General features: G+C 40.0%; 2 protein-coding genes across 7 annotated transcripts in view; both read right to left on the reverse strand.

Annotated features, from left to right (window-relative positions):
• TPK1 (thiamin pyrophosphokinase 1) overlaps positions 1-14,748 on the reverse strand; it is a 392,694-nt gene that overhangs the window by 192,084 nt on the left and 185,862 nt on the right. The gene's annotated exons all lie outside the window — the stretch shown is intronic.
• Positions 7,122-9,331, reverse strand: LOC101120236 (elongation factor 1-alpha 1). The gene has a single exon (XM_004008153.5). The coding sequence runs from the start codon at positions 9,261-9,263 to the stop codon at positions 7,875-7,877; it is 1,389 nt and encodes a 462-aa protein (XP_004008202.3). The 5' UTR covers positions 9,264-9,331; the 3' UTR covers positions 7,122-7,874.

Consider the following 14,748-nt stretch of genomic DNA (forward strand, 5'->3'; position numbering starts at 1 on the left):
GAAAGGTGTCCGGCTCAAGCTGTGCTTCATTCATTTATGACTGTCCTACAATGTAGTGACCAGTGAAAAAATTAATTTCTCATCATTCAAAAATATATTATGTACTAAAAGATGCATATGTCATTTTTACAAGATCATCGATAAATACTTTCCTGACCCTAAAAGAACATTGAAATTTACTATAATGGCCAAGCAAGAATATGAAGTTGCCTTCTCTCAGGCTAACACCCCTAAAAAAAAAAAAAAAAGACACAAGAATATGCCAGAGCGTACAGGAATATTATCAGAGAAGAGGATATTAGATTGTCAACAAACCCAAAATCACTATATTGAAACTTTCTGGAGAGCAGGCCTTACACTTTTATTACTGTTTCCAGTGCCTGGCACCAGTGTGCTATATAGGTAAGTGTTCAATAAATAAAATTCTTGAGGAATGAAAAGGTCTGTTGGCAAATGTGGTGGGAGAGTGCGGTATCTTATTTTACTGCCAAATATGACAATGATTAATTATCTTCCTTTTTAAAGTACTGACCAGAGAAATAATCACTCCAACAAAGGGAAACAAAATTAAAAAGGCAAACAGAAATAGCAATACAAGAGATGACTAATAGATCATCATCTGCTTTCACTGTTATCACCCCAGAATCAGCACAGATCCACAAGAAACCTTATAGCTAAAGGGAATCCAAGACATCACCTATGTAGTCCCACTATAATATCTGTAGATTAAGACAATAAAAAGAAGTTTAACTTGACTAAAAACTGGACAGCAGGGTAGTAATTATCAGCAGGTCACATTTAGAAACCCTGTTTCTTTACTCCCATGACATGGGAACAAATTCCTAGACAACTGAAAGACCAAGGTTTTCACACATGCTTAGCTGCTCAGTCAGGCACAACTCTCTAAAACCCTCACGAGCTATGGCCCACAAGGCTCCTCTGTCCATGGGATTCTCCAGCCAAGAACACTGGAGTGAGTTGCCAATTCCTCCTCCAGGGGATCCTCCCAAACCAGGAATCGAATCTGCATCTCTTGCGTCTCCTGAATTGCAGGCAGATTCTTTTACCACTACCTCCCAGTTCTTACGATATCTCTAAAGAAGCCCAGGTTTTATGATACCTCTAAAGTTGGCTCCACAGAATATTAAGAAAAAAGCTACTTGAACTATAAGACCTAGGCTTCAGCAACTTAAGATGGACACACAGAGAAGCTTAAGTCAGGACGCAGAGACAGATTATCAGCACTGAAAAGTTCAGACTGTATCTAAAGTAACTATAAACATCTAGAAACTCTAACCAAGGTGTTTATTAGTCATCCACAGTGTTAGAGTTTTGACTAGTTTAAATGATCCTAATATTATCACAGAATGAGAATAAATTCATTAGAAGTAGAAACAGCTCCAGGAGTCCTCTCAGGAACTTTTGACACCTAGAAAGGAGACATGGAACACAACACATAGGTCTTTGGCCAACGAAAGACGTTTTCACTGTTTTCTGGGTCTTATCATAACATATTAATATCCAGAAGAGGGAAAATATAAAAGTAAAGATGAAAAACTATCATGATCCCGCAGACAAGAAAACTGTAGAAATGTGCTCATATTTATTTGCAATTTTTGGTAATACAAAATAAGGTTCAATTCCCTGGAGTCATTAGAACTGGGCTTTATGAAGATATTCAAGATATCAGACTTGGCCAATTAAAGTATATAACATTCTAATAAACAGTTTCCAATGTTAGTTTCCATTAGATATGTGTATTTTACATTAAGATATACAGGAATTTTTCAAAATTTCCATAAAATTCAACTACTACTATCTTTAATTTCTCTCAGTTGCCTAATTGCCTTATATATATATAAAATATATATGATTTTAGGATATATATTTTTTAGAATACAAATTATTATTTTATAAGCCAGTAGGTAGCTCCAATCTCATATTATGCATTTTTCTTGGGTAGTTTTTCTCACTCTACAAATAGAAATTTAAATAAGAATTCTAATAAATAGTTTGTTTTATGAATACATCACTTTTTTAAAAAATGGATTATTTTTTATACTACATTTTATTGATTCTGTTTCATACTAGAATTGGAAAGAAAAAGACTTGGCTTGACATTACAAATTTCAGTGTGTCGAAATCAGAGCTATTCTGAATTTGTTCTAACCTAAAAAGGATCTTTTGAAGATGTAGAGCCACAATGCCTGGTCTAAAATGCTTTTCAATAAACTGAGATGTTTTTAGCCCTAACAGTATATAACTTAATTCTATGAAAAATCAGAGAACCTCAAAAGTTATCTTAAAATAGGACTATTAAAATTGTGATCTATTGATAATTATCTTTCTCACTGAAGTCAATAATAAAAAGTAAGATGTGATTACTCATCTTGTTATTTGAGATACGAGTCACTTTATATACATTATGATCTTGAATCTCAAAGATAACCTTATAAGGTAAATGTAATCATCACATTTTAAGATATGTAAACTGAAGTATGTGCTTAGTCCCTCGGTCAAGTCCCATTCTTTGCGACACCATGGACTGTAGCCTGCCAGGCTCCTCTGTCCACCGGGACTCTCCCGGCAAGAATACTGGAGTACAGAGAGTTTAAATAACTTGCCCAAGGTCATACAGCTGAGAAGGAGAGAGTATGTGATCAAAGAAGCCCATACTCTTCACCTACCAGGCTTTGTACTCAACCCTGTTTATAATAAACTTTGGGTATTTTGGAAGGTTTAAGCAGAAAAATTCCTTTATAATTTATGAAAATTGCAGTCGCTCAGTTGTGCCCAAGTCTTTGTAACCACGTGGACTCTAGCCCGCCAGGCTCCTCTGTTCATGGGACTCTCCAGGCAAGAATACTGGAGTGGGTTGCCATTTCCTTCTCCAAGGGATCTTCCTGACCCAGGGATTGAACCTGGGTCTCCTGCATGGCAGATTCTTTACTGTCTGAGCCACCAGGGAAGCCCAATTTACATGACTCTTTATTTAATTGGTTTTCTCCAGTTTTTACCTGAAAAGTCTTTAACTGTCAGGCAGACATGAAACCTGCCTGACTGCACGCTGCTTCCATTGTAGCCCAAGACTTGGAGGACTCAGCGTATCTACAAACATCTGAAATGGGCAGTGAATGCTTAGTTATCCTTTTCCTTGCTTTTTTCTGCATTTCTAACTTATTATATTGTCACTATGTGTATCATTTATGATATAATTCACTTTTTTGGCTATTAAACATCTTTCTGATCAATATCTCTGTGTAGAAGTGTTTATCTCTGATTATTTTTCTTAGACTTGAATTCTAAAAATGAAACTACTGGAAAAATTATAAGAACATTCTCTATGACCCTTGATAGATTGCCGGAGTGTTTTCTAGGAAGGCTGAAAATATGGATAATCCTACTGGTGTATGAGGATTTAAAAGTTTCTTCTTTTAAAATGTAATACTAGGAAAGATAATTCATCATGAATTTCTTACCATGAATTAATTTACTTGCTATACTTTCTTCTTAATTACAAACAAATCATTAAGGAAAAGACTTTCATTGGGGAGGAAGGGAAAAGAAAGATAATTCTGGAGTGTGAAGCAGGTTGGTCCTGGAAGTGGTTTGCCCAACTGAGGACTAAGGTGCTAAAGGACAATATGACAGAAAAGGACACTTTCGGGACGGGAAATAGGGGTCAATCAAGGGTAAAGAGGAGGAGGAAAGAAGATGTCAAGATCACCTTTCAAGCTGGCTCCAAAAACATGAAATATATATCCCATCAAATTGGAATATTGTTAATTTTTTAATAGAGCAACCAGATAATATGAGTTTTGTGGTGTCTTAAAATTCTAGCCCCCACACACTATTTTCCCTCATCCACTACTGAAGCAGTCTTTTCTTTTTGTACGTCGTTTTTCAGTCCCTATGTGAAGAAGGCTGAGCGCTGAAGAATTGATGCGTTTGAACTGCGGTGTTGGAGAAGACTCTTGAGAGTCCCTTGGACTGCAAAGAGATCCAACCAGTCCATTCTGAAGGAGATCAGCCCTGGGATTTCTTTGGAAGGAATGATGCTAAAGCTGAAGCTCCACTACTTTGGACACCTCATGTGAAGAGTTGACTCACTGGAAAAGACTGATGCTGGGAGAGATTGAGGGCAGGAGAAGGGGACGACCCAGGATGAGATGGTTGGATGGCATCATGGACTTGATGGACGTGAGTCTGAGTGAACTCCAGGAGATGGTGATGGACAGGGAGGCCTGGCGTGCTGTGACTCATGGGGTCGCAAAGAGTCGGACACGACTGAGCTACTGAACTGAAGTCGTGTCCGACTCTTTGCGACCCCATGAACTGCAGCACGCCAGGCTTCCCTGTCCTTCACTATCTCACAGAATTTGCTCAAACTCATGCCCACTGAGTCAGTGATGCCATCCTGTTAGGATACATTCAAAAATATTTTAGGGAGATACACTCAAGAGTCTTAAAAAAATTGAATATATTACATTTTTAATAATGAGGTTCCATAATCCTTTATTAAACTGAATTGACCAGAACTATGTAATAAGAAATAGCCTGCCAGATTAAAAGAACAGCAGGCATAAAGCAAAATGACTTATACTCTGAATAATCAAAGATAGAGATCTAAAATTAGCCCAAACTTGTTCTCAAATTTGCTAAGAAGGGGAATAGTTACATAAAGCCAATTGGAATCTAAATCATCTATGTTCCTTGATACAGGTATGAAAATTGGCTTTTTACCCTGTAGAGATGTTATCACGAAAGTAACTATTTCCCACTTGCCTCTTTATTGTATAAGGCATACTATGGTAGATTGCTACTTCAGTTTTATTTACCAGACTTCCAAAACATTTCTACTTTTCAAAGTAGAAATTATCAAGTGACAACTGATGAGAAACAATTCTTCAGCAAGAATGTCACATGATTAAACTCTTAAAAACTCTTAAGTAATAGATTGCCTAAAGTAATAGAGTGTTTTCTTTCTGTTTTTCTAGATGGTATATAAAAGAAAAGAATAAATGTAATTTAACCTTGCAACAATTCTCCATTCAATCCCAAACACAGAGAGACATTCTAATCTGCTATAATCTTCACTGCCCTGGGTATCGTAAAATAACCTTTCCTTTCAACATGGCATTGAACAAAAACTTTAAACATTTCAAACAAGAAAAGCACCACTTCTATTAACAGAAGTCAAACATCATTTTAACACAGCACAGGGTCTCAAATGATGGCTTCTTTGCTAAAAGCAGAGTTAAGAGTTCCCAATGGAAGAGGGTGCCTGAAAGATTTAACACATCAGGCTCAAGAATGCTGTTTTATAGCCTGCTTGCAAGGCTGCCCTTTGGACTGGTCCTGGAGGACCTGAATGGTAAAGAGTTCCCCACACTGACAAACAAACAACTTTCCCCAACACTGGCTCACTGTGCCTAACTTCTTTGTACAAACAACATGGTTTACGCCGAGAACCTGTTTTGTTATGGTTGTTGTTTGTTTGGCCCCCAGTAACATTTTGGGCATGAAGTCACCAATGAGCTTCCCTGGTGGCAACACATCACACTTCTTACAATCTGATTAAGGGCATCCTCTGTGACTACTGGGAAAGGACTCTTGACTAGTGACTCATTTTCTCCAGAATTTCTCCCCCAGTGCCTTTCCCCTTAGCTGATTCTGCTTCCCAGCCTCTCTGTAATAAATCACAGCTGTGAGTCTGACTATATACCAAGTCCCATGAGTCCTCTAGTCAATTATGGATTGCGGAGCCCGTCGTGAGAACCCTCAAGCCAAAGAGCTACAGATCCTTCCTCCCTTAGGAGGCTTGAATATGCTTCTACTTTATAATGTTCATATAAGCACATGGACCCAGAGATCTGGTCTTGTCTGGGTGCTGTTCCTTCACACCCACTACAAACAGGCCAAGGATGGAACTGGTCTCCACTGGCTCTCTTCCGAGTCTCCCCAAAAAGGCGAGGATGTGGGTGCGGTAGGAGAGGGAGCACTGAAGGAATTGGGGGGGGGTGTTCAATTACTCAGACCTCAGCAGACACAGAAAAGGGAAACTAAGTACTCACGAAAGGAAGCTGCAAGATTTCCTCAACCTGTGAAACTGATTTTCACTTTACTTGGAGAACTCCTTCTTTTCATCCAGAAAGTTATGGTGTAATGGCCAGGAAAGTGCATGCATTCTGCAGTCAGAATGCCCGCTTAGATCCTAGTTAAACCATTTCTGACCTGGTAAAGTTGGGTGAATTGCTCAACCTCTCTGTGCTTCCATATTCAACTGTAAAATGTAAGTGACAGGTCCAACCTAATAGAATGTGACGTAAGGATTAGTAAAGTGTTAGTTCCTCAGTTCAACTCTTTGTGACCCCATGACTGCAGCCCACCAGGCTCCTCTGTCCATGGGATTCTCCAGGCAAGAACACCGAAGAGGGTAGCCATTCCCTTCTCCAGGGGATCTTCCCAACCCAGGGTCTCCTGCATTGCAGGCAGATTCTTTACCATCTGAGCCACCAGGGAAGGCTCAGACTGTAAAGAATTACATAAATTTATAAATGAAAGTAAGAAAGGATTATATGAATTTATAAGTGAGAGTACATATAAAAGTGTCTGGTATCCTGGAAACACTTCAAAGTAATTACTGACTAGTACTCTTTTCAAGATTATGTTGAGATGGGAGGGAGTTTCAAAAGGGAGGGGGTTTATGTATACATATGGTTCATTCATGTTGAGGTTTGATAGACTACAGCAAAATTTTGTAAAGCAATTATCCTTCAATAAAAAATAAACACATTTTAAAAAGGCTCTGCTGAGACTTTCTCACACCAATCTTTAAAGGTAGAGAAAACATGAAATATAACCAACTTATAAGCAACCAACTCTATTTCAGCCTTACAGAAACCAGTATCTTACCCTAACTGTTAATGGATAAAGGGTAGTTTCTCAACAGTCAAACTCACTTGAGAAGTATAATACTAAGGTGAACAAAATTAAAATTTTGGCAGACTTACTTAAAATGATACTGTGCATGGTGAATTTTCAAGAGGGACCTACAGAATGTCAAATTTCACAAATTCTTGTGATCACAAAAGTCTTTTTTTTTTTTAGCCTCCAGCATCTTTTATTTTTCCTAGTCTTTTATTTTTCTAGAACCTGTATACAATTAACTCTAGCAGGGCAGTACTCAATACTGTTTAAGCCTCACATTTTAGATTAACTACTTATTATAAATGTGAATGCACATCCTCATAACTGGAAACCAAATAACTATTTATTCATTTATGTAACCATACAAAATTTTATATGCAACAGGAGCTTCTATACTATAGAATCTGACCTTACAAACTAGCTTACATATAAAACAGTTACTCTTTGCTCATCTGTCCTAACCTAGAAAGTGTTGCACCAATGCTTAAGATGTTATTAAAACAGATGAGCTCTCAACTTAAGGTTAACAAACCTGAAGCTCCACCCTAGAAATACAAACCCTTAATTTGAAAATTGTTTTACTAGAAATAGCTTATAAGCAACTCTTACCAAAGTAGTACTATAGGGAATTACAGTGTTGACCAAAAGAAGACATAGGTTTCTCATTAAACTTTTTTTAATGGGTCTCAAATTCTGTGACAGATTTTTGGTCAAGTTGTTTTCCTTAAAAAGTACTGATTTTAAAAACTAATAACTTAAACTGCCACACACAAAACATATGGTCCACAAAAACATTCTCCTTTCCTTCTGAAGGTTTTACGATGCATTGTTATCATTAACCAGTCTTTTACTATTAAACTTAAATGGCCAATTGAGACAAACAGTTCTGAGACCGTTCTTCCACCACTGATTAAGACTGGGGTGGCAGGTATTGGGGATAATATTCATTTAGCCTTCTGAGATTTCTGGGCAGACTTGGTGACCTTGCCAGCTCCAGCTGCCTTCTTGTCCACTGCTTTGATGACACCCACAGCGACTGTCTGTCTCATGTCACGCACAGCAAAACGGCCCAGGGGAGGATAATCAGAAAAGCTCTCGACACACATAGGCTTGCCAGGAACCATATCAACGATGGCAGTGTCACCAGATTTCAAGAATTTAGGGCCATCTTCCAGCTTTTTCCCAGAACGACGATCAATCTTCTCCTTCAGCTCAGCAAACTTGCAAGCAATGTGAGCTGTGTGACAATCCAGCACAGGTGCATATCCAGCACTGATTTGGCCTGGATGGTTCAAAATAATCACCTGAGCTGTGAAGCCAGCAGCTTCCATGGGTGGATCATTTTTGCTGTCACCAGCCACATTGCCACGGCGGACATCTTTGACAGACACGTTCTTGACATTGAAGCCCACATTGTCCCCAGGAAGGGCTTCACTCAATGCTTCATGGTGCATTTCTACGGACTTCACCTCAGTTGTTACATTGACTGGAGCAAAGGTGACCACCATGCCAGGTTTGAGAACACCAGTCTCCACACGACCCACAGGGACAGTACCAATACCACCAATTTTATAGACATCCTGGAGAGGCAAACGCAAGGGTTTGTCAGTTGGGCGAGTTGGTGGCAGGATGCAATCCAGAGCTTCAAGCAGGGTGGTTCCACAGGCATTGCCGTCCTTACGGGTGACTTTCCATCCCTTGAACCATGGCATATTAGCACTTGGCTCCAGCATGTTGTCACCATTCCAGCCAGAAATTGGCACAAATGCTACTGTGTCGGGGTTGTAGCCAATTTTCTTAATGTAGGTGCTGACTTCCTTAACAATTTCCTCGTATCTCTTCTGGCTATAGGGTGGCTCAGTAGAATCCATTTTGTTAACGCCAACAATTAGTTGTTTCACACCCAGGGTGTAAGCCAGAAGGGCATGCTCACGGGTCTGCCCGTTCTTGGAGATACCGGCTTCAAATTCACCAACACCAGCAGCAACAATCAGGACAGCACAGTCAGCCTGGGATGTGCCTGTAATCATGTTCTTGATGAAGTCTCTGTGTCCTGGGGCATCAATGATGGTAACATAGTACTTGCTGGTCTCAAATTTCCACAGGGAGATATCAATGGTAATACCACGCTCACGTTCAGCTTTCAGTTTGTCCAAGACCCAGGCATATTTGAAGGAGCCCTTTCCCATCTCGGCAGCCTCCTTCTCGAACTTTTCAATTGTTCTCTTGTCGATCCCGCCACATTTGTAGATCAGATGGCCAGTCGTGGTAGACTTCCCTGAATCTACGTGCCCAATGACAACGATGTTGATGTGGGTCTTCTCCTTTCCCATTTTGGCTTAGGTTTAACGGTGGTTTTCACGACACCTGTGTCCTGGCGGCAAACCCGTTGCGAAAAAGCAAAAGTCTTTTTTTCATACTAAGTATTGTGTGGCACTTCATGTGAATCTTTTTTATATCAAGTATCTAAAAGCAGCATTAGACACCTGAGTCATACAAACTTTCATGAGAATCTACTAATTGCTGGTATCCTGGAATGAATGACAGAATTCAGGTTGCAGGAGATCACATATTAATAGGATAAGAAGGAATTATGATAAAAATTAAAATTATGATAAAGTTATTTCAATCAGGTTCTGCAAGGAAAAAACAAAGGAAGGAATACATGGGGGAGAATTGATGAGAAGGGGGTTCCATGAGCCTAATGAATGAGGAGAGAGAAACGGTCACAGAGACCCCAGAGATCGCAGAGTTAGAGAAGCAGCAGGCTGGCCTGGCCCTGGAGTCATCGCTGAGGCACTGGAGAGGGCTTAGAAATTTACAGAGCTTCCCTGGTGGCTCAGACAGTAAAGAATCTGCCTGCAAAGCTGGGTTCAATCCCTGGGTGGGGAAGATCCCTGGAGGAGGGTATGAAAATCCACTGCAGTATGCTGGCCTGGAAAATTCCAGGGACAGAAGAGCCTGGTGGGCTACAGTCCAGGGAATCACAAAGAGAAATTTAAAGGGCATAGGCTCCCCCTTTTTAAATGCCTTAAACATGTTAAACAAATTAAAACAAAACAGGCTTTGAAAATTAAAGACAATTTGAAAGGACTACGATTGAGGCAAGCACAAGAATGAAGGTGTATTCCTGAAACAGACTCACATAAAGTCCCTTGGCTGTCCCATCATTCCCTTCCTGAGATGCTAATAAGCAGAAGCCAACCAGTTGTAAGAATATAAAGTGAAGAACCTGTCACTCAGTTGTCAGTGGAAACTGCCTGTCTATAATTCCCTTAACAAAGCCTTTACAGCTCAGCATATGTTAATTAGTTTTCAAGCTTAAGCCTAAGAAATTACTGTACTCAGGGGATATGTGTATGTGTATGTGTATGTGTGTGTGTGTATGTTTGTGTGTGTGTGTGTGTGAGAGAGAGAGAGTTATCCACTTAAAAAAGTATATCGATAAATGGAATTGAGCTTTCTATATTTATACAATTTTCTCCATCTGGCGTTAAGAGTCAAACTTGCTAATGTTTTAAATTTCTCCTAATCCAACTTGCCTTTTCTCTAAATTTATTAATTTTAGACTGCCCTGGTGGCTCAGATGATAAAGAATCTGCCTGCAATGCAGGAGGAGGTTCGATCCCTGGGTCAGAAAGATCCCCAATATTACCATGTATAAAATATTCTGACATCTGGCTGGGCAGAAGTGGGTAGGAGACACAGCTACAGGAGAAAATAATAAGATACATGACATTAGGCAGAGCAATGCAGATGTTTTTCACTGAAGATTAAAAGCATCTGTCCAGATTCTGTTAAATTTAAACAAAATTGAACCCAAGGCATTGTCAAACTCAAAAGTATGTTATCATTGATTTTGATTATGAAGCAAATTAACGTTCATAAATTATATACTTATGGAAAAGAAATGATTAGAAATCCCTTTAAAACCAATGTTACTAAGTATAGCTATTCAAAAGCTCTTAAGTAAACAATTATGCAAAGTAAAACAAAATACTACCACTTTATATTAACCTACTCTTTAAACATTTTGAGAGCTCCTCCACATGTGTAACATTCAGTTCATTCCTTCATTCGCTCAGTCATATCTGACTCTTTATGACCCCATGGACTGCAGCAGACAGGGCCTCCCTGTCCATCACCAACTTGCCGAGCTTACTCAAACTCATGTTGATCGAGCTGGTGATGTCACTCAACAATCTCATCCTTTGTCGTCCCTTCAATCTTTCCCAGCATCAGGGTCTTTTCTAATGAGTCAGTTCTTCACATCAGGCGGCCAAAGTATTGGCACTTCAGCATCAGTCCTTCCAATGAATATTCAGGACTAATTTCCTTTAGGATGGACTGGTTGGAACTGCCTGCAGTCCAAGGGACTCTCAAGAGTCTTCTCCAACACCACAGTTCAAAAGTATTAATTCTTTGGCGCTCAGCTTTCTTTATAGTTCAACTCTCACATCCATACATGACTACTGGAAGAACCATAGCTTTGACTAGACGGACCTTTGTTGGCAAAGTAATGTCTCTGCTTTTTAAAATGCTATTTAGGTTGGTCATAGCTTTTCTTCCAAGAAGCAAGCATCTTTTAATTTCATGGCTGCAGTCACCATCTGCAGTGATTTTGCAGTCCCCCAAAATAAAGTCTCTCACTGTTTTCATTGTTTCCCCAACCATTCGCCATGAAGAAATTGAACCAGATGCCATGATCTTAGTTTTCTGAAGATCTTAGTTGAGTTTTAAACCAACTTTTTCACTCTCCTCTTTCACTTTCATCAAAAGACTCTTTAGTTCTTCTTCGCTTTCTGCCATAAGGGTGTGTCATCTGCATATCTGAGGTTATTGATACTTCTGCCGGCAATCTTGATTCCAGCTTGTGCTTCATCCAGCCCAGAATTTCTCGTGATGTACTCTGCCATTAGTTAAATAAGCAGGGTGACAATATACAGCCTTGACAGACTCCTTTTCCTATTTGGAACCAGTCTGTTGTTTCATGTCCAGTTCTAACTGTTGCTTCCTAACCTGCATATAGATTTCTCAAGAGGCAAGTCAGGTGGTCTGGTATTCCCATCTCTTTCAGAATTTCCCACAGATTTTTGTAATCCACACAGTCAACGGCTTTGGCATAGTCAATAAAGCAAAGGTAGATGTTGTTCTGGAATTCTTTTGCTTTTCTGATGATCCAGTGGATGTTGGCAATTTGATCTCTGGTTCCTATGCCTCTTCTCAATTCAGCTTGAATATCTGGGAGTTCACAGTTCATGTACTGTTGAAGCCTGGCTTAGAGAATTTTGAGCATTACCTTGCTAGCGTGTGAGATGAGTACAATTGTGTGGTAGTTTGAGCATTCTTTGGCATTGCCTTTCTTTGAAATTGGAATGAAAACTGACCTTTTCCAGTCCTGTGGCCACTGCTGACTTTTCCAAATTTGCTGGCATATTGAGTGCACAAATCTTTTAGGATTTGAAACAGCTCTACTGGAACTTTATCACCTCCACTAGCTTTGTTCGTAGTGATGCTTCCTAAGGCCCACTTGACTTCACATTCCAGGATGCCTGTCTCTAGGTGAATGACCACAGCATTGTGATTATCTGGGTCATGAAGATCTTTTTTTGTACAGTTCTGTGTATCCTTGCCACCTCTTCTTAATATCTTCTGCTTCTGTTAGGTCCCTACCATTTCTGTCCTTTATTGAGCCCATCTTTGCATGAAATGTTCCCTTGGTATCTCTAATTTTTGAAGAGATCTCTAGTCTTTCCCATTCTATTATTTTCCTCTATTTCTTTGCACTGATTACTGAGGAAGGCTGTACATTGTCACCTGCTTATTTAGCACATGAAGAGTACATTATGTGAAATGCCAGGCTGTATGAATTATAAGTTGGAATCAAGATTATTGGGAGAAATACCAACAACCTCAGATATGCAAAAAAAATATCTCCTTGCAGTCCCCTGGACAGCAAAGAGAACAAACCAGTCAACTCTAAATGAAATCAACCCTGAATATTCATTGGAAGAACTGAGGCTGAAGCGGAACCTTCAATACTTTGGCTATGTGATGCAAAGAGCCAACTCATCCGAAAAAATCCTGATGCTGGGAAAAACTGAAGGCAGGAGAAGGGGACAACAGAGGATGAGATGGTCAGATGTCATCACCAACTCAATGGACATGAGTTTGAGCAAGGGAATGGTACAGGACAGGGAAGCCTGGCATGCTGCAGGCCAGGGGATTACAAAGAGTCGGAGATGACTAAGCAAATGAACAACAGATATGCAGATGATACCACTTTAATGGCTAAAAGTGAAGAGGAACTAAAGAGCCTCTTGATGAGGATGAAAGAGGAGACTGAAAAAGCTGGCTTAAAACTCAACATTCAAAAAATGAAAACCATGGCATCTGGTCCCATCACTTCATGACAAATAGATGGGGAAAAAGTAGAAACAGTGACAGATTTTATTTTCTTGGGCTCCAAAATCACTGTGGATGGTGACCGCAGCCATCAAATTAAAAGACACTTGCTCCTGGAAGAAAAGTTATGACAAACCCAGACAGCAGACTGAAAAGTAGCGACAGTACTTTGCTGAGAAAGGTCCATATAGTCAAAGCTACAGTTTTTCTCTAAGTCATGTACCGACATGAGAGTTGGATCAAAAGAAGTCTGAGCACCAAAGAATTGACACTTTTGAACTGCGATGCTGGAGAAGACTCTTGACACTCCCTTGGGCAGCAAGGAGACTAAACCAGTCAAAATATTCATTGGAAGGACTGATGCTAAAGCCAAAGCTCCAATACTCTGGCCACCTGATACGAAGAGCCAGCTCACTGGAAAAGACCCTGATGCCGGCAAAGATTGAGAGCAGGAGGAGAAGGGGATGACAAGGATGACATGGTTGGATGGCATCACCAACTTGATGAATATGAGCGTGAACAAACTCTAGGAGGCTGTGAAGGACAGGGAAGCCTGGTGTGCTGAAGTTCATGGGGTTGCAAAGAGTCTAACGTGAGTTAGCGACTAAAGGACAAAAACAACTTAATAACCTATTGGTCTGTTTGGCCACTCTTTGTCTTGCCCAACTACTGCAGTTCCCCTCTTGCCGCTCCAGGGTTGGGGGTGAAGGACACTGTCATGATGGAAATGTGAAGGGAAAGCATCGGGTTCTCACACTGACTATCATTGCATGGCTGGCATTCTTTCCTGCAGATGTTAATGACCTTGTGCAAGAAACAACAATCCTGTCCAACAGAATATGTAGTCTGTTGAAAAGTAGTGCTAGGAACTGAATCCTAGTTTTCACAAAATTCTTTTCATTAAAAAAAAAGGACACTCATCCAAAAGCTGCTGCTGCTGCTGCTAAGTCACTTCAGTCGTGTCCGACTCTGTGCGACCCCATAGACAGCAGCCCACCAGGCTCCCCCGTCCTTGGGATTCTCCAGGCAAGAACACTGGAGTGGGTTGCCATTTCCTTCTCCAATGCATGAAAGTGAAAAGTGAAAATGAAGTCGCTCAGTCATGTCCGACCCTCAGCGACCCCATGGACTGCAGCCTTCCAGGCTCCTCCATCCATGGGATTTTCCAGGCAAGAGTACTGGAGTGGGGTGTCACTGCCTTCTCCATATCCAAAAGCTAGCTGTCTCTATCATTTTCCTAAAGTCTTTTAAGTTTTTTGAGCCTGAGCTTCCACATCATAAAATTTGGCTAAATAACACAGTTCAATGTCTGTTACATTTTAAACTATTTTACATTTTTATCATTATATTTATAACATATTATTATCTTCTATCCTACACATCTACATTTATGGAAAAACAATTTATTCTGTG

This window comes from Ovis aries, chromosome 4 (genome assembly GCF_016772045.2).
Source record: "Ovis aries strain OAR_USU_Benz2616 breed Rambouillet chromosome 4, ARS-UI_Ramb_v3.0, whole genome shotgun sequence".
Classification (NCBI taxonomy): domain Eukaryota; kingdom Metazoa; phylum Chordata; class Mammalia; order Artiodactyla; family Bovidae; genus Ovis; species Ovis aries.

What these genes read in the sequence shown, in the direction of transcription:
- LOC101120236 (XM_004008153.5), bottom strand. Translation starts at nt 9,263, where the DNA reads ATGGGAAAGGAGAAGACCCACATCAACATCGTTGTCATTGGGCACGTA.